Source organism: Pagrus pagrus, assembly GCF_965226575.1.
Source record: "Pagrus pagrus genome assembly, chromosome: 15".
NCBI lineage: Eukaryota > Metazoa > Chordata > Actinopteri > Spariformes > Sparidae > Pagrus > Pagrus pagrus.
Window position 1 is genome coordinate 24,968,071 of NC_140199.1, and position 19,322 is coordinate 24,987,392.

General features: G+C 39.1%; 2 protein-coding genes across 5 annotated transcripts; one reads left to right on the forward strand and one right to left on the reverse strand.

Annotated features, from left to right (window-relative positions):
* The first annotated feature begins 2,040 nt into the window (after positions 1 to 2,040).
* Positions 2,041 to 18,958, forward strand: cuedc2 (CUE domain containing 2). 4 transcript variants are annotated; one of them, XM_084375493.1, is made up of 10 exons: positions 2,041 to 2,169; positions 3,006 to 3,091; positions 3,180 to 3,323; positions 3,415 to 3,476; positions 4,294 to 4,418; positions 4,556 to 4,723; positions 4,818 to 4,882; positions 4,966 to 5,026; positions 5,119 to 5,281; positions 18,803 to 18,958. In XM_084375493.1, exons 2-9 carry the CDS (start codon positions 3,018 to 3,020, stop codon positions 5,263 to 5,265), a joined length of 846 nt encoding a protein of 281 aa, XP_084231619.1. In that variant the 5' UTR covers positions 2,041 to 2,169; positions 3,006 to 3,017; the 3' UTR covers positions 5,266 to 5,281; positions 18,803 to 18,958. The 4 variants fall into 4 exon arrangements, with proteins under 4 accessions (XP_084231619.1, XP_084231618.1, XP_084231617.1 ...); XM_084375492.1 differs by lacking the exon at positions 18,803 to 18,958 and adding an exon at positions 9,279 to 9,335; XM_084375491.1 differs by lacking the exon at positions 18,803 to 18,958 and having other exon boundaries at positions 5,119 to 5,345.
* hif1an (hypoxia inducible factor 1 subunit alpha inhibitor) lies at positions 8,733 to 16,802 on the reverse strand. Its single transcript, XM_084375490.1, has 8 exons — positions 16,385 to 16,802; positions 13,171 to 13,421; positions 12,510 to 12,658; positions 12,250 to 12,395; positions 11,895 to 12,001; positions 11,218 to 11,281; positions 11,013 to 11,123; positions 8,733 to 10,698 (listed from the first exon to the last, which is right to left on the reverse strand). Exons 1-8 carry the CDS (start codon positions 16,562 to 16,564, stop codon positions 10,642 to 10,644), a joined length of 1,065 nt encoding a protein of 354 aa, XP_084231616.1. The 5' UTR covers positions 16,565 to 16,802; the 3' UTR covers positions 8,733 to 10,641.
* Positions 18,959 to 19,322: the final 364 nt, after the last annotated feature.

Sequence of the window (19,322 nt, forward strand, 5' to 3'; positions counted from 1 at the left end):
TGTTCTTGCTTGTTTTATCAGCAGCGTGTACCATATTTCCCAGTGAAATACTACAGCCGGCAAGAGATACCGCCGAGGGAGCGAGGGAACAATTGGGTGGGCATTAATGATTTACAGGTACATATCTGCTATAATACCAACACAGGCGGAGGTAACCGAGAGCAGGATCTGATGACATCATTGATGTTGCCTCAGATAACACCTTGATCATCAACTATGTATGGATCTGGCTAAAGATATAAGATAATGTCCAAGTGAGAGTAGACTATTTACTGGCCCAGTGTAGTGTTCAGACACTGAGTCAGGACACAGAAGGCTTCACATTTATAGAGAAGAAAGTCTGTAAATTTAATCGAAAAAGCCTTCGTCCAGCAATGAAACTGATCTCCCGGAGACAAATATTTGATGACAGCTGCGAGGAAGAATTTATTAGGGAATCACATATTGATGCAGAGGTCTGTTCTTGTTTGTTTTAGCCTTGTTTTACCTTTCGTTGTAATCCTGCTTCGCTTTTTTGACTTACCAAAAGACAGGGAATAGGTTAATAGTTTAAATCCTGATGAGATTTTCTTGTTGCCGTAAAATGTCACACATATTGTTGCAGATTCAAACTGACCTTAAAGAACATCACAATAACATACTGTTTTACTTTGTTTATATGTGGCGGACTCTGCCACCTTTCTAGGTTGAAACAGTGTTCTGAGACCTTATTTTCCTCTGAGAACAGCTTATTTATTCACTTGTGGAAAGGATAAATATTTCTGAGTTAGTATTATTACCTCATTAATATTGTAAATATTAATACTCTGAATTTTAATTTCTTCTCCAAAACTATACAGTGCCCCTTTAACATATAATAGCTGCCTATTTTAATTATTTTTGTCGATCCATTAAAGGTAAAACCATAAAGAAGGAAACTGGGGCTGGGGAATAGATGCCCACAGTCCTGATAGTTCTCTGACTTTTTTGTCAAGGGCAGCAATTTATAATTATTTTCATAGTCAATCAATCTGTAAATTATATTCTAGAATAATCACTTTGCTGCTTAATCTATATAATGTCAGAATATTAGGACAAACATCAAACCTTTACTGCGCCTAAGGACTTTTTTGTCTAGCTATCAGTCCGAAACCAAGATATCCAGTTTGCAATTATATAAAATAAAAATAAGTATGAAAAGTATGAATAAGGAAATGATTCAAATAATTAATTGATGGTCAAAATAGTTTCTGATCAGCAACTACAAAAAAAGTTCCTCAGGAATCAGACATTGTGAATCGAGAGAATTATGACTAGCCTCACATGAATGACTAAATAATGAATAATAATGAACAAAGATGTCCAACTCATATCCCCACAAAAAACAAGTTAAACTGGATGTGTGTGAATACCATGGATTCCAAACTACTAAGAACAACAGAGAGATGAGGTTAGGAAGACCTTATTATTCATGATTATTTAGGCCTATTCAATGTAAAATGATTCCAGCATGTTTTAGTGCAATTTCAGTTTTTATTTGAAATTTTTGAGAATATTTTGCTGATTATCGGGATAATATCGTGAATCAGAGTTAAGTTGGACAGGATAATCGTTACACCAAATTTTCATATCGTCCCGTGCACACTCAGGAATATGTTTCAGTTATGAAGGTGTCCTGTGGGAACTGTGCAGGTATTGACAAAGGATTGAATGATTGTCCTGCAAGACCTTCTTCTGTCAACTGACTAATAGACAAAAAAAAACATGTGCTCTATTGATTAAAATAGTCAATTAATCAATTTCTCAACTATTAGTTTCATCTCTGATGTGATGCTTCAGTGTCTAATCTCTACTTGGGGGTTTCCTTTGTGATTATTCAAAAAGAAATGTAAGCTATACATTTTAAAAAATTCAATTCAATTTGCCTGATGTTTCTATTTAATTAAACATTTCTATGTCTGTTCGTTTCACAAAGCATTTCAAGTCAATCCAAATAAGTTCCAGCCATATAAACGCATTAAATAACAGCCTGTGTGTTTTCAATTCAAAGGAAGTGACGTGCTAATGTTTTGAATCGTGCGGGTTCACCAGCATCACGCACAGAGAGCCTGTAAGCACCGCACTGACCAGCCTCCCCCTCACATATCTGGGGCAAACTTTGAGCTTCATGCCCCTATAATTACCGTCACAGTAAGTTTCACTCCATTCAAAGTCCCTCCGATTGAATAATCTTAAATAACGGTGGTTGGTTCTGCACGAAGCGTTAACGTTAGCTAGCAGTTGTTGTTAGCTAACGAAAGCTAGTTCGCTATCAACCCATCTATTATATCTGGACACGAAGATGAAGGTTAACCTTGTTGATGGATGAACAATAGTAATGTTGAGAGAATTTGTCAGGACGTGTAACAATAGCAGCATGAGGTGGATAATGAAAAAACTGCCGTCCTGCAACCGTTCAGCGAACGATAGCGTCATGTTAGCCCTGGCGTTAGTAATTAACCATTAGCTGATAACTAATATCCGACTAGCTGCGATGCTAACGCTGGCAACAAACCAGCGCTAGCAAGGTTATTGTTTTGCTGTGCATGAGTGTAATGCGGAAGAAGTGTTGGATAATATTAGGGTTACTTTAACATCGGTGAACTTCTCAAGTGAACATGTTAAGTAGCCTCCTCAGCGGTTTTAATGCTAATGTTAGCCTTAGATATCGGTGCATCCTGGCTAACTTTACAGGCGATGTTGGTTGAAATGAATCGGGAAATCTATAGATTGATTTCATGTAGCAGGTCGTGCAGAGAATACCGTCAGTGCTGACAACCGCAGGCGTCGTACAGTGGCAGCAGAAGATGCTGCAGGCTGCAGCAAAGCTTTCACAACAAGCTTTCGTAAGCAGTGCTTTTGTAACATTTCCACGGTGCACCATATTTGGTACATGGGTGACAACTGCTGTGTTTAGTTATTTAAGGTTTGCACGCCCTGTTGCTTATATAGCAGCCTTTACTCCAGCACACTGACTTGTGTTTCAGTAGGAGAACGCAATGGACCTCCAGAAAATCATCCACAACGCGCTGCACGAGTTTATTCAGACTTACATCCCTGATGCAGATCTCAGGTAAACAGTCATCCAGCTTTCTTGCATCGTTAGAAAAACTTAAGTTCACTCAGTTTTGCGGTAACTTGTTTTTTACTTTTCAACGCAGTACTCTGGATGAAGTGCTTCTGTCCTACATAACTGGAGTCCTGGAGGATCTGGGCTCCCAGCACAGTGTTGATGAGAACTTTGACGTGGATGTGTTTGCAGAGATGCTAGAAGCTTACATACCTGGCTTTGCGGAAATTGAAAGGTAAACAAAAAGACGTGTGTTTTCTCTATCTTGATTGCACTGTGTCAGGATAAAAAGCACTTACATTACTCTGTGTTTTTTCATTTGGCAGTGTTAAAGTTTGTGAAATGATGTTCAGCCTGGCTACAAAACTGGCTACTGCACGGACCTCAGGTAGGTTTTATTTTTATTTCTAGCACATACAATAGGCTTAGGTAATCTGTGTTCCCGGTGCTACACAATGTTTGGTCATGCACAGATTAATTGTCCATTTTTTAAATCAATAGATAGTCAGATGACACATGCTACAATTATAAACTGAAGGTGAAGAAGTCCCATTTCACTTATTATGACAGTGAGACAAGATGATGGCTGAGGATTTTTTGTCTTTTACGCAAAACATAAAAGCACATATTTGGCAAAACTACAGAATGAAACGCAATGCAAACAAGGAACCTGATGATGTCAGTGAGGAGAAAGGAGTTGGTTACCTCACTGAGAAGTTGGAGGTGTGCGGCTGCTCATCTACCAACTTCTAGTTCCATTGCTACCACAGACTATATAAAACTACCCCTTGACGTAGTTCAAACAATGACAAAAATGTAAATGCATTTTGATGAACGATAGCAGTAAGTGCTCAAACTAGCCTTCTTCATAATAAAAGTAAATGCTTTTAATATGAAGCTGCAACATTAGGAAATGTTCAATTTGTATTCGCAGTAAGTTAATACAGATAGTGAGCATCCTGTCTGGTACAAAGGGAGGTGTAATCAGTAACTCAATCATATCAAGAGCTTATTAGTTGGTAGGAAAACTTTGTCACTGAACGTACAGTATTATGGCAGTCTAACCCTTCCTTCATTTTCAGAATGTTGCCAAACGAGTCATCAAAACAAACTATATTGGGCAGTGAAACACGTTTGGTGGGGATGTTCAGCCTAACATTTGTACTACAATGTTAATTTGTTTGTTTCCTTATTATCTGACGAAGAAAACGCTGTGCCTAAGGCAAGGACAGAAGAGATTTCATTGAAACTCACCACCTTGCCCAGTGAACCTCCACCAGAAAGAGAAACACAGTGCCTTAAAACACAGACAGAGGGCGCCACTGCCAAGGTTATCACTTCAGCACACATCACTGCATTTATCATTTTTGAATCACTATAATATCACTTATGCTTACTGTATGTGCTACTTTTAATATCACATATTGTTCACATCCATCTAAGTAATAAAAATGTGTTTATGTGCAGCCACCAGTATCTGAGTGGGAGGCCCAGGAGCAGCACCTGCTTGAGATGTTTCCCAAGTGTAGTCTGTCCGAGGCTCGCAGTGCCCTTTCTATTGCCAAAGGAGACATGGAGGAGGCTGTGCGCCTTATCATAGAGGGCGATGTCCAACTCAGCCCCACTCCTCTTAATGTGAGTCTCTGCCACACACAGAAACACTGCCATTCTCTTTCATGTCTGCCTCTTCCTACTTTGAGTCTGATTTAATGGTGTCCTCTTGCCTCAGGTAAACCACGGGAAGAGTATTTCCTCGCTGGCTGACCAGAAACTTAAAGAGAGCATCCTTGAGAAGTGAGTAAGATTGGTTTAATCCTTTGGAGAGTAGAATTCACTTCTTTGTTTAATGACTTAATGACTTTGTTTCTTCTCTGTAGGTACATGCTTGTGGACAATGAGGATGATAACAAAACACACCGTCCTGTCGCCCCAAAAGATGTAAGTCTGTGGTTATACTCTATATCACAATACAGCTTTCAAATCTGTTTCATGCAATGAAATTGCTTAAAAAACTGGTAAAATTTTTGCAGGCTCCAAAGAAGCTAGTTCGGTACCACGGCAACCAGGTGGTCACCACAAAAGGAGAGCGATATCAACTTGTGAAGAAAGACGAGGCAGAGGACATGAAGAAGACGTATGTCAATATCAAGCCTGCACGGAAGTACAGATTCCATTGATGACGAGCACATTACTGTAAGAGCAGCTACTGACAATATTGTTTACACTATTTTTAATTTATTAAATTCATTTAGCCTGATTTTTCTCCCAAGTAAATGAAGACATTTGTTCTTGTCAGTGGCTTATTTTAAAGGTCCTGTGTGCAGGATACAGTGGGGTCTTTAGGCAGAAATGGAATACAGTATTATACATTTTCATTAGTGTACCTCACCTGAAAAGGATAATTTTGTTTTCGTTAGCCTAGAATGAGTTTTATATCTGCAGGTCATCTGGAGTCTGCCATGTTGCACCGTAGGGTTAAAGGATATGCCACCGTCAGTATATTGATCAGCGATTGCTGATATATCCGTGCAGGTGTGCCTTTACCCTACCCTCTGACATCCGTGGTCTTAAAAGTGACAAGATCATTTCAATCAAAATTACAGCCCAAAGTTTAAGGCTACACTTTTTAATAAATCCAAATAAAACTATTTTGCCAAGACAGCTTAACTATAAACGTGTAGGTTTATGCAGCACTTCAGTTAAGTCACCGTTGTTCATACACAGAGATTTCACTGAGTGTTTAATCTAGTAGGCTACAGCGTTTTTTTTGCTGACAAGCAGATTTGTGCCAGAAAAATATGGATACAAAATGCTGCACATCTCATTTTTCTAACAGTTTTTGAACTCGCATATAGGTTACATTTATTCCCAACTCTGCAGCGCGAGTGGCGGAGCTGCACTGCTCGTCAGCTTGCTCCAGTAACTTGTGCACAGCTCCCCAGGCAGTCTGCTGGCATTTCTTTACACTAGTCAGTTCTGCCCCTCCTCTACTCTTTCCTAATCGCAGTGAGAAAACCACAGATTTTGCCTGTTCCTATTTTTGGCGCTTACAGGTTAATTATTTATTGAGTGAAATTTTCAAGGAGGCGCACCATTACAAACCATACAAACCAACCAGCAATCCCCCATAGACGATATATTCATCCAGTCACCCAGCCCTATCGCACCGCCATGTATCTGAAACCAAACACTGGCTCTAGAGAGGGCCTTTCACGTTTTTACCAGCCACTGAAGGTTCAGTTGGTTGCAATCCTACACACTTGACCTTTAAAACATTTTTACCGTTATATGCCTTGGTTAAAACCTTATATTACAGTGTTTCAGTTGCATCACTTCCTTGAGCTTTTGATATTTTTTGTGATATTTTGGTGGGGATGTCGTAACTTGTGTTCTGTGTAACAGCCTAATCTATCTACTTTTTGCCATCTCAGCAGGACTGATGTTGCACTGACATTGTTTTGTTTTTTTTACTTCTTTATTCTCTTATTTTATAGTTTGTATTTTCTTCAACTTACTACAATATAGATTCATAACTATGACATGACGTTGTAGAGATGAATCAATTGTCATTTCTGTAAATAAGTTCTAGTGGTGCTGTAGAGTTTCTTCTGGACATTATAAGTCTCAACTGCTTTTTTATGTATATATATTCAATCACTGATGCCAATTTCATTTTAAAAGTTCTATTTTTACATCATACAGGAATACTGTGCTACGAAAGTGTTTGGTCAAGCCCTCTGTTTTGGACAATTTGTTGTGCTACAAAATGGTTTTCAAATGAAACTCTGAGAAGCAAGTTTCACACTATATAAAATAATTATGGTTGTTTATAATATCTCAAACAAAAACTACATCATTCACAGAATATAGAAACATGATGAGCTTGACTTTGGCATCCAAAAGTGAGTTTTGCAAACCAGTGCCAGACCCTGAAAGATCTGTGAGTCAGGAGCAGTCTAAGAGGGAATGTTAAGGATCCCCCCCACACGTTTTAATGCATACAAAAAGTTCTCTAGTGTGACTGAGATTGGTTTTGCAGGGAGAAAAGAAGTATAATTACCACATTAAAATCCTTCTCATTTAAAAATTCCAGAATTTATGAATCTGCAAATAATTGGATTGGTTTACAAATTCTCAAATTATTTGTGATGTCACAAATCCTGCTCATAGGCCCACATCTTAAAATTAGATTTTCATCGAGCTCAGATAAAATTTTACACCTCAAGCAATCAATGTTAAAACTGTACATACTGGTCATTGTTCCACACAGAGAAGCTCAAACCACCGGGAGGCTAGAGAGGGACTTACCCCTAGATTCCACCAGATACGTTTCCAGTCCAGCTGATAGGTTTCACTCTAGCCTATGTGTTTACTTCCACTGGCTCCGCTGTGTTGCGTATCGGCTCCGTCCCAGCTCCGGCAGTACGGACCCTTCGAGAGCAGATATGCAGGGCTTACGGATGCTGGAGCACGATGCAGCAATTCAGCCGAATTCGACACAGAGCAGACAGGAAGTCAGACACAGAGACAACAACATAATATTCAGTTAATTCAGCTGTCCGGCGGTGCTGCGCCGTGCCGGACTCAAAACACAGCCGGTGGGGGTTGCCGGACGACGGAGCAAAACCGTACCATAGCCGTAACGCAACGCACATACATCCAGGGAAATCTTTGCGTTAAAATATTTTGTCAATGACACAACTAAGCCTTGATGAAACCAGGGGTGCAAATATTTTCAACCACCTGAAATATCATTTTATTACTCAACTGTGATGAGAAACCTTATAACTGTAAATAATGTTGGTAATTCATTTTCTAGCACAACAAATGTAATCCTCCAGGTGTGCCCGGACTATTACAGCACTACAATTTTCGGCAAACTATAACTGTGGTTGCCCCCTAAATGTTGCGCTAAACATGCTGCAGGAGGGCTTGATTTTAAAGTTCACTCTAACAGCATTATCTTTATTTTTGATATAGATCAATAGATTTAGATTTTAGATTTGCAAAGTCTCGCGTATTTATGGTGAAGAGGCCTGTTGTGTGCTTTCAGGGTCTGTTTACATGACGTTATCCTTTCATCTCATTTGTGTTGTGTGGATTTTGCTTCGCTTGTGATTGTTGATTGTGATTTTTTTTTTTATTATGATTGGATTCTTATTTGGTTCCTGTTATATATATTATATTAAGATAAATGGGTTGGTCAGGGTTTTTTTATGCATATACTGATGTTTATTACTCTATTGTTTATTTGTGTTCTACTCTGCATCCATTTGGAGCAAATATAAGCAATTGTTTTTGATTGGTGGTAATTATATAGTTTACTTGAGTGTATGTGTAACACAATGGATTGTGGAAAAGATGTGTTGTTACTGATACATGTCGTTATCAGCAGCAATGTTGTCTTTAATTATTGTATGATAGTGTTACTGTAGAGCATCTGTTTAGACACAACTGAGTTTTAACCCTGCGCTTTGAGAAACCGCTGACGCACAATTTATAGTAAATAAATACTAATTTTTGTAGATCATTCACATCGTATTCTTTGAATTATTCACTCAGCGTATGTAAGATACTAATTCAAACGCATGAAATATTTTATTTCATCATCACATCTCTCAGTCATTCAGAACTCAGCAGTGAATAGCTTTGCAAACAAACTTTAATCAGATGAACTAGGAGTGCACATACTGAATGTTCAAAACAAAAAAACAGGCAACCGTCGGTAAAAACATGCCTCTATCTCTACGAACCCTTGTAAGTCCCACATTTAAAGGCGTTTAATGCCGGAGTGAAAAAGAACATTTTGACCATAAAATTTATATGTAAATAAAAAATCAAGTCCTTGCAACATTTCCTGCCATGCCTTTGTAAAGCAAGGCACATACAGTAAACAGGGTTAACCTATGACGCATCATCAGGTTAGTTATTTTTATAGAGGAAGTAGCCCTGTTAAGACATAGATATGCACATTATCAGCAATTCAAAGGTTGAACTTTAATCAGGTCAGTATGTCTGACAATCTGGTGATTGGGTATTCCCATTTTATAGTTCACCACTTCCTCATTCTTCCAGCTGTACAGGAAAACAAAGCTTCCTGATACGTACTGCTTTCTAGGTTGGTTTGGCACATACAGCACAATATATGACATTAACCATCTCTTTTGTTTCATTTACACTTTTGCAACAGTTCTTGAGAGATCACTTCAAAGTTAACACACTAAGGTCTTCAAAATATGGCTGCATGTAAGTAAAAATAAGTGTATTTCTGGGGATTTAAGTGCGAAGTTTTCAGCTGGAATCAAATTTTTGTGCACACTCCAGCGTAATTTTATCTGAGATATGCTGCGTCTGACACAACATTCCCATTATTTGTATTGTTGCAGGGATAGTGCATGGGACCAAGTAAGGACAATTCAAGCTCAACATGCAACTGCAAACTTTACCACTAGATGGTACTTTTGTTGCACTGCAATGGCTCATACATAAGCTACATCCCGTGAGATGATTCTGCTAGTTCAATCCATTAATAACAATAATTTAAATCATTGAAGGGGTTCATTCTAACCACTTTTACGCATCTTTCCCAATAAAACATCATCTGGGAAGTTTCCCCCCAAAACAGTAACTTCCTGTATTTTCTTTTCCTTCTTAGTTAACTGTATTTGCAAATAAAAGTGCAGTGTACAGTTTATTTTCACTGCCCCCTCACCTATTACTAGTAAGCAGAATAGCATGTCCAATAGTCTTTGAAATATGAATCGAACAAGCAAGAGCATAAATAAAACACAAAGCAATCACTCCGCTAAAATAATTTAGCCTCAAGCAGTCACATATTCCCTTAAGCTGAATATGTATCAGTATATGAGCCCATTTTTTTCCCCACACCTACAGTTTTTCAGTAACCACTGTACTTTTGTGTTTTATTATCATGCCTATGCAGTCGTCTTTGCAACAGAAAGTTCTTGCTGATTACTCCCTAAAAGGATGCAGATTACATTGATAAATACTTCATAAACACTTAGACCTGTCATCATTAGTGGTATGAACCAAATCAGTTTTAAAGCTGTCCGTGACAAAAATGGAGTGCAGTATGGTGTTTTTACATGTATTTCAGTAATGTCCTGTATTTGTTGGATGTGTACTGTATATATAATTCCCCTTGTCTCATCCATTAGTGGTCAAAATATTGAGGTTGTTCCAAAGGTACCGATCTCTTGGGGAGCAAATGCACCCAAAACCCCACTAGCTTGAATTATGAGACTGGTTCACATAAATATATCTAGACATGAGCCAAATAAGGCCTCCTCTTCAAAGACTTCTTCACGCAGGGTGTATTCCTGTGTGTTTGTCGAACACATCTTCTTCAGTTGATGGATTTGCGATGAACATGGCACTCTGAGACGAAGCAGAATGGTTTCAAGATGGCCGGTTATTGCCATGCAGTGACAGGTAGCTCCAAAGTCTGAATGCACATTACACACGCAGCAGTCTCACTTTCACACGCAAACAGTTTCTGAAGCAGCCAAGTTAAGAGTTTTCAGGGTGGGGCTCTAACTGAGATCACGGTCATATCGGCCCTTGATCATCGTTTTCAGTAAAGGTCCAACCTACAGGGAAAAAAAGGATTCTTTGTGATTTCATATCGTGTCAGACACTTTACATTGTTTTACCCACTGTCCCAGAATGCATATATCTTTTCCGTTGTACTAAATCAGGTAAGCCATAAATATTCACAGTAATTGGGCTGCTAGAAGGGTCAGCATGCCCCAGGGATTTCATGCAACAGGTGACCTAAATGTGGATTTGATTTGATGTTCTAGAAACTGGCAGTGTGACATTCATGCGTGACTTATGCAATCAGTACACTGACGACAGGAGAGAGTTTGACTTATATAGAGGATGGAGAAGCAAATGCTTTTACCTCATGTGGGTTTCCAAGTGCTTCTCCTAGCATCTTCTCAATATTTCTCATGATGGCCACCTTCTGATGTGCTCGCAGGGGGTATTCTATCCTCTTGGGTGTGGGGGCACCCTGAACAAAGGGGTCAAAAAGGTGAGTGATGATGAAGAAACATGTAGTAGCAAAGACGGCACAAATGTTCAAGCCATGAGTCAAGTATGCGTACCTTGTACCAGAAGTTTACAGTGATCGTCACTCCACCATTCAACAGTGATTCAATGTGATGCCACCTGAAGTGAGAAGACAAATATAAATAACTAAAATCATCAATCTCTGGCAGTCAAAGAGCAACTTTCTACAGTTCATCTTGCCACCAAACTACCTGTTATTTAATATCAGCATCATACATGCAAGTAAGAGGTTGTTTGAGAAACTACAGGCAGTATAAGCCAGTGGAAATAAAAGGATGATGGGTATGATGAGCAGAAAATAGATCATAAAGGAGAAAGAAGCACTAAACAGGTAACACTGCACTTTTTCTTAACAGTGACATATTCATGTACTGTAAGTGTGTTCTGTACATTTAGTGTTCAGCTTGAGAACTGCAATACTGACCAACAAGACATACTTATTTATACATCAGAGCTTTTCAATTGTTTGATTAATTGATTTGTTGATAGACAGAAAATTAATGGCCAACTATTTTGATAATCGATTGATCATTTCAGTCAGTTTTCTAACAACAGTTAAATCAAAGAATACAGTACTGAAATGCAGCAAGCATTGAAAGACATCAGGTGACAGTGCATTGAAGAAACTCAATGCCCTGGAGATAATCAGCTGATTCAGTGGTGGAACTGATACATCATTTCTATAGAAAGGCCACACAGAAGTACTTCTTACCAATACATGGGGATGTAGAGCACGTCTCCTGGGCCCACAACAGCCTCATAGCCAACAACGTTTTTAAAATTGGGACACTTCTCACAATCAGGGTTATCAAAATCAACCTATGAATGAAAAATATGAATTTGTTTTAAAGGAAGTCTTTCTTACAAAATGTATGTCCTTATTTCAAGTAACTTTAACACAATATCTCTATAATAACTTTCTTTAATGTATAGACATTGTATAAGGTCTATGTGGAGACTACCTCCTGCAAATTATCTCTATCACTTAAGATGAAAGTAAGTGAACTACATCACAAGTTATAAGCTTTATTAAAGTCTGTGTGGATTTCTACACATCTGTGGCTTACTTGGCTCTGTCGGTCACAGGGGTGATGCACAGGGTACGGATAGAGACATTCAAACTGGTCCGGAGGGAAGAGAATGCACCTCTTATGGCCTTTGATCTGTGCAAAGAAGTTCTGCTGCTCGTCGTAATGTGCTGGCGTCACATTGCCTATGGTGCGAGAATAATAATAGAAAATGGGGTGTCAGGGGAAAAAAAACTCAGTGACGATTGAGGAGCAACGCTATCCTTTATTGTATAACAGAATCTGTGAAACCGCCTTACCCTCCATGCCTATGAGTAACAGGTTGGATGTCAGCTGGCCCCAGTTTCTCTGGGCTTGCTGCTTGTTGATCCAGTTCCAGTTGAAACCGAGGAAGTCTAGAACAATCTTCTTCCCTACTGTGTCATTCAAAGTCTGCTGCAGATATACCCTTGAAATGCATGAGAGAAGAGACAAAATGCATGAGACACTGTGTTCTACACTCTGGGACCTGAAACAAGTCGCAATGCAGATACATTTCTGAAAATGCTATAACATGTGCTTGCAGGATATGAGCTTGTTTACTTGTACTTCAGTGGAATGCATCTCGCTTAAGAACATACTGAAGAACAACTTGACATTGAAGGAAGTGAACGATGTTAATCCAAATAGATAAGAAACACTGTGACTGTCAGCAAGTTCACTTTAGTAAGTGATATGCATGTGTGCCGACGGGCCAAGTCGGGTCACGGTAACAAATTCCCTGTGTAAATGCTTAGTCATTCGCTCCACTTTCCTGTGCTGCATTACATTTCATGAAAAAAACACCCCCTCACTGTCAGGCACACCTGCAGCACAGTCACATCTTGTTCCTGCTCTGCACCAGCCCTGGCTGGGTTAATATAAACAAAGCTGACATCATAATCCCAATCTAGCTACAATATCCCTGTAAGTATATCTTACCTCTCCTCTCCTCCCATTTCCTCTGTTCTGTGCATTTTATCCACAAATTCAGAGAATTTCATTTCCATTCGTCGTGACTTTGGAACAAAGTTCTCGAAATTAGCCATTTTCTTCTCATCATAGTACAGGAATTTGTGGTTTTCTGCAGTGTAAACAGAGAAGTCTCCATTTCCAATGTTCTCCTGGAGGTATTTAATGTCCCATTTGAGAGCTGGATACACAAGGTTTGTGTCTGTTAAAACCACCGGTTCCTGGAAACAGACAAATGACATTTCAATACAATATTATTAAAAGTGTATTTAGTTGTATTTAGTTTTGTTAAGTTAAAGTGTATTTATACATACAGTATATCCACTGTAAAACAGGCTCTCAGGAATAATGCAATAAGGAATAATAAATGCAAGACTGCTAAGAGGGCTATATTAGGCCTGCTACCTGTCCATGTAAAGTGACTGTGCTATGTCAATTCATTTAGTTATTCTGGATTATACTGTTGGATTTAAGTGTTTCTTCTGTTTAATGTGCATTAACAGCATAATATTGTATGTGCATACATGTACTTGCATATGCATCTGTATGCATCTGTGTATGTGTTTCATATTTTATTAAATATACCGTATATATTATAGTTTTAGATAATACAGGTAGCATATTTCCACATTGCACACAGGGTATTTTATTATATATTTTATAGCTTTTTTGGTACAAGATAGAGCATTTAATAACTTATTTCTAGTAATTTGTGCTGAGTATATATGTTTATAGATGTGTTGTATATCAGTGTGTGGCTGTGGTGGTTGTTGCTGCTGTAACAAAGTAATTTCCTGTAAAGGATCCAAAAAGTATCTATCTATCTATCTATCTATCTGTCTGTCTATCTATCTATCTATCTGTCTGTCTATCTATCTGTTTATCTATCTAACTCTCGATAGATAGATAGATAGATAGATAGATAGATAGATAGATAGATAGATAGATAGAGAAGTCTGTTACTATTATAGTGGCTCACAGCACAGGTTAAATACAAATAAAACTTGTCAGAGTGAAGTTAGAGACATGTTATATTACATTTGCAGCTGCTGCATGTGCTTCATCTTGATTGTGTCACAAAATCCCGTAACTACTGTTATATTCACTACCAGTAAATAGTATCATTCATATTGTGTGTGGAAGTGCGTTTCACACGAACGGCAACACGAATACACCCCGGCACACACCTACGCAGCAGTAGTACATTGACAGTACAGTATACTGAGCTCCGAGGGCTACGTGACTGACTGAACGTAGACCGGTGGGCGCGCTCCCGCTGCCTGTCTCTCACTGCACCGGCTCTCGCTTTCACTTTCGCCGATGAACGAGGGCAGGTTGCGGTCCCGGAGAGACAAAATGATGAAGGGCAAAAAACCCATAGTGTAACTTTAGTGTGGCGGCTTGTGGGTCTTCTGTGTCTTTACAGCTGCTAGCAAAGAAACAAAGGGCCACAAGCGTTGCTCTTCAGATAGCGGTGTTTTGGGCTGTCGCGTCGAGTGTTGCTACAACAATTTGCTTTGTGTGTCGCTTTAAATCATAAATAAGTATCTAAACGCCTTTATTCTGCCGTGATATGACTTGAAGACAGACAGGGAACTGCCCTTGTTGTCCCCACGGCTCAAAGGACGGGGATTTTCACAGTTAACGGACAGTATGAACGAGCCATATTTGGGCATATCAACGCTGTTCATAAAACTCTCGCACGCGCGCGTATGTGATTGGCCGATGGGGGGTTGTAGAAAAGTAACATGAGAGAAACGTGTTGAAGGAAAGTGACACTATCACACAGCTCCCAGTATCACACAGCTCCCAGTATCACACAGCTCCCAGTACACCGCATGTCCTCACACCAAACCAATGACACTTTTAGCCTGTTTTAACTCATACATATGCAACAGTGCAAACCCGAAGGCTACTGTAGTGAATAACGGGATGCATGATTTTCTGTCATGTTCCTCAATAATATCAACTGTACACTATAACGAGCATTATTATTCTTTTACCTCTAATGGATTCAATTCAATGTGCGCATATTCCAGTTCACATACCACGTCTTCATAGTTGTATATCCTGAAGTAGACATTTTAGTGCAAATTGTGAATCTCAGTGTTAAATCACACGAAAGGGTCCTTGTGTGTAGCCATCTTTGATTTTATATGATTTTTTTCGCTTTGCTTGAGCCTCACTTGACAGCACAATGTTCAAAAATGGCCCGCGTGTGTTAGTCTGATAAGACTGTTGTGTTGCTATCCCTGCAAACCACAGCTGAAGATCTTACTATTGTAGGTCAGCGTGCAAGTGCATCATCTCAACACCACACTCCACACCAGCAATGACCAAATACAAGAGAAATGTCCAGCTGTGCTGATGGAGGATATAAGCTTAATTTGCGGTGTTAACACATATTTTTGGTCTGCTTCTGTATGAGACACACCTCAATGACATCCTGCATGTTCCCAGGAGCCACTAACGATCACGAGCATTACTCATGCTGAATGAAACTTATCTTAACTTATCAAAACACAAACTATAGTCAAACATCACCAACCACATGTCAAACTACCTGATGATAAATAACAAAGGGCTTTGCACTTTTTATATGCTGCCATTCCCTACACCTTCATCTGAGTCCCACTACAAAAATATTTACAGCTGGGCTGCTTTTGTTAATGTACATATTATCATATGTGAATAATGCCTTTCTCTTGTAATTACTTTAGGATGTCATTTAGTGTCAATAATACAGATATATAGGGCTAAATCCTTACAAATGGGAAGATGGAACTGAGATGTTGCGTAATTTTTGCTTAAAAAACGACCGATTAATTCATGATATGATTATCAAGTATGAAATAAGCCGCCGAATATATTCTGTAAATTGACTAAACCATGAATCCGCTGATTGTTTAAACTCTACAGATGTTATTGTGATATAATCATTACAAACTGAGTTAAAGAATACATTTTTCCTGCATTAACTCTCTCAGAAAATAAACCTGAGCACAATTATATACAGCTCAATATCTCACTATATATCAACAACAACATACACTAAATGTGTTTTTTGACCCGAGAGAATTTACAATTTCTTGAGTTAGACTGTGGTCAGAACAGGGTTTTAGCTGCAGGGTCACACTTCTCTTAACTAACTTAGTCAACAGACAAGCCAACTTAGTCTGTTTACCTCGTTGTTTATCAGCATGTCTGCTCGGGGGTCCGTGTGAGACAGCCGGGGAATGGGCCTGGTTGCGAAGGAATATTTCCGGAGCTGAGACTCATCCCAGCCCCGGCTCTGGACGCCAGGGAAGCCGGCACAGCCTTCGCTCTCCTCCGGGTCAGCCTCCACTACGGTCGCCGCTGCCATGTTCGTCGACAGGCGCTGCTTAGCTGCCTCCGTCCTCCGCACAATGAAACAACCAGAGACTGACTCGTCTTCAGGTCTCTACCCCGCTGCAAGGCTCCAGAGTCAGCGGCGGGGTCTTCATACAATCTTTCCCATTCACTGTTATTAAACTGATAAAGAGAAACCGGCTCTGTCCTGCACACAGAAGCGCTCTCTCCGGAGCTGATCCGTGTAGGTGTTTACACACCGTGTTGACAGCCAGAAAACAAACGACACAAACTAAAATAGACTTCAGTAACGTGATGACGCGGAATATCAGACAGCGACACCCAGCGCACCGGCTGACTGAATGCTCAGCTTGTAATGAGCCGCCTCTACCGCTAGAGGGCGCCAGCACACTTAGTCTTTTTTGCAGTTTTTCTGCATCCGTTTCATTCCTTTCATATCTGTTTTATTTTGGTGATTTCAGTGTAAATTTTCCACAATTAATTTACAAATAATACTCTGTAAACCAAACTCCTTATGCACAATTCCTTGATCCGGTTCAATTCCTTTCTTAACAATAACATGCTGTATACAGATAGCGGTCTTTTTTTTTTCTTTTCAAAGATCATACAAACATTCAACGATACACTCAGTAATCAGTAACAGTCACACCATTATTTATGGTTTTTTTTATTTTAATTCTTTTAAATTGAATAATATTTTAGCAACATTTCTAATTGACTGTAAAATGTAAACATTGGCAGATCTGGGGGACGTTACATTATGCGTGATAAAAGCTCCATTCACAGATCAACTATAGATCACAAGATGTATTCAAGTACTGTAGGCACTTTATAATCTTGGAGTATTTCCATCTTATGTGACTTCTACTCCAATACATTTTTGGAGGGAAATAATGTACCTTTCACTGCACTCAATTTATTTCACAGCTGTGGTGACAAGTTACTTTTCAAATTGAGATTTTTAGACACAAAACATGGTAAATTTATAAAATATGATGCATTGTTATCGATTAAACTACCCATAAGTATAATTATACTTTTTTTTCTTTACCATTAAAGGGGCACTATGTAGTTTGGAGAAGAAATTCAAACTCAGAATTGCAATGTTTAGAATGTAAATGAGGTAATAATACAAACTCAGAAATATTTATTTTTTCCATAAGTGAATAAACAAGCTGTTCACAGAGGAAAATAAGGTCCCCAGAACACTGTTTGAAGCTAGAAGGGTAGGGTCCACCACATATAAACAAAGTAAAACAGTATGAAATTGCGTCGTCCTTTAAGGTCAGTTTGTTTATTCGGTCATGAAAACAAAGAGAGTTTGTTTATTTAGTTTGTTTGGGCATACAAATCAGTCAATAAAGATCTTTCTCTTCTGATTAAAATGTCTTCCCAAAACTAGTCGTGCACCTTTAATTTTTTTTTTTTAACATACATTTTTGTTGTGTTATCAAAGTAAAACAATATAATGGTCTAATACATCGAGGTTATTCTGTATTATAAGTACATAGTACATATCTGATAATACTCACATACTTTTACCTGTAAAAATACATAAAATTTGTTTTACTTTTTACCCCTAGTGGAGTATTTTTATAGTGTGGTGCTGCTCTGCTGCGCTGTACTGTAGGAGGCAGTAGTACAGAGTAATATCATTGTAGTATAGTACAGGACACACCACAGCAGTGGTCCCATCTCTCTCTCTCTCTCTCTCTCTCTCTCTCTGTCTAGAAAAGATATGGTAATGAAAGACTGAGCAAACACTTTTGAAATGCTGAGCCAATATTTAACTCTGGCTATCATTGCCTCAGCATTACTATATTGATCAGTGCTCGATCATACATCATGAGATAGCAGTGCACACTGTACCTTGCTCAGTGGAGTGATACAGCTGATGGAGCTTTGCTCTGTTTAGTCAATGTCAGACTGATATTGAAGTAGATGAAGCACCACATCTTATCAATCACTTTGATCATTGGTACTCTGTCTTGTAATCTTTCTGCTTTTAAAAGCAACAAACAGACCTAATTTTAGCCCAAAAGTACAAAAGCATTTCCTGATTATTTTTTTTTTGCACAAGATGCATCTTGTATGTTTTCCCTTGAGTGAGGCTTTATCAGCAGATTTCCACCGCAGGGACTACTTTGGGCTCCCTGGTGGGTTCCCATGCTCGGTGTTTCCTGTGCAGATCAGTGAGCTGAGCTGAGCTGAGCTGATCCCTCTGATGCTCCTCTCTTCCCATTCTTTACAGATACCAACAGCCGGGAGATTGACCACCCCGGTGAGCCTCAAGAAGCTTGCATCTCAATCCTGCTGTTAGCTACAAACACATATACCACTGCTGCCTTCTCCAGAACAGATGGACTGCTATCAAAACAAAGACTCTCTCGAGGAGGTACTGTCCCAATGAAACTGTTTCCTGATGAGTCAAAGCTTCTGATTACTGCTGGAAACATCCTCATGCGTTAATTGCCTACAAATCGACTTAATGATGCAGCACAGGAAACTACAGATTCCACAGAGTTTTGTTTAAACCAATTTCAGAGCACATGCTGGACATCCCCCTCATCTGTCCTCATCTGTGTTGGCTTTCTCTCACATTCATACTGACCCTCGCCCCTCTAGGTGTTGTAGGTCCAGAACCCCTAAGCCATAAATCCTATTAGTCAGGGATTCTCTGAAGCATTATAAGTCGTTTTCCCATCTTTCATTGTTTGCATTATCACTTGCTACCTGAGAGAATTCGGCCCCTTTGTGTGATTTTTTTTTTA

Bases quoted from the DNA above. Each gene is read 5' to 3' on its own strand.
- cuedc2 (XM_084375493.1), top strand. From the start codon at position 3,018: ATGGACCTCCAGAAAATCATCCACAACGCGCTGCACGAGTTTATTCAG. The intron at 3,324-3,414 runs GTAAACAAAAAG...TTCATTTGGCAG, and splicing joins GGCTTTGCGGAAATTGAAAG to TGTTAAAGTTTGTGAAATGA. The intron at 5,027-5,118 runs GTAAGTCTGTGG...AAATTTTTGCAG, and splicing joins GTCCTGTCGCCCCAAAAGAT to GCTCCAAAGAAGCTAGTTCG.
- hif1an (XM_084375490.1), bottom strand. From the start codon at position 16,564: ATGGCAGCGGCGACCGTAGTGGAGGCTGACCCGGAGGAGAGCGAAGGC. The intron at 13,422-16,384 runs GTAAACAGACTA...GTCTGTTTCCAG, and splicing joins ACATGCTGATAAACAACGAG to GAACCGGTGGTTTTAACAGA. The intron at 12,002-12,249 runs GTAAGCCACAGA...TTTCATTCATAG, and splicing joins CCTGTGACCGACAGAGCCAA to GTTGATTTTGATAACCCTGA.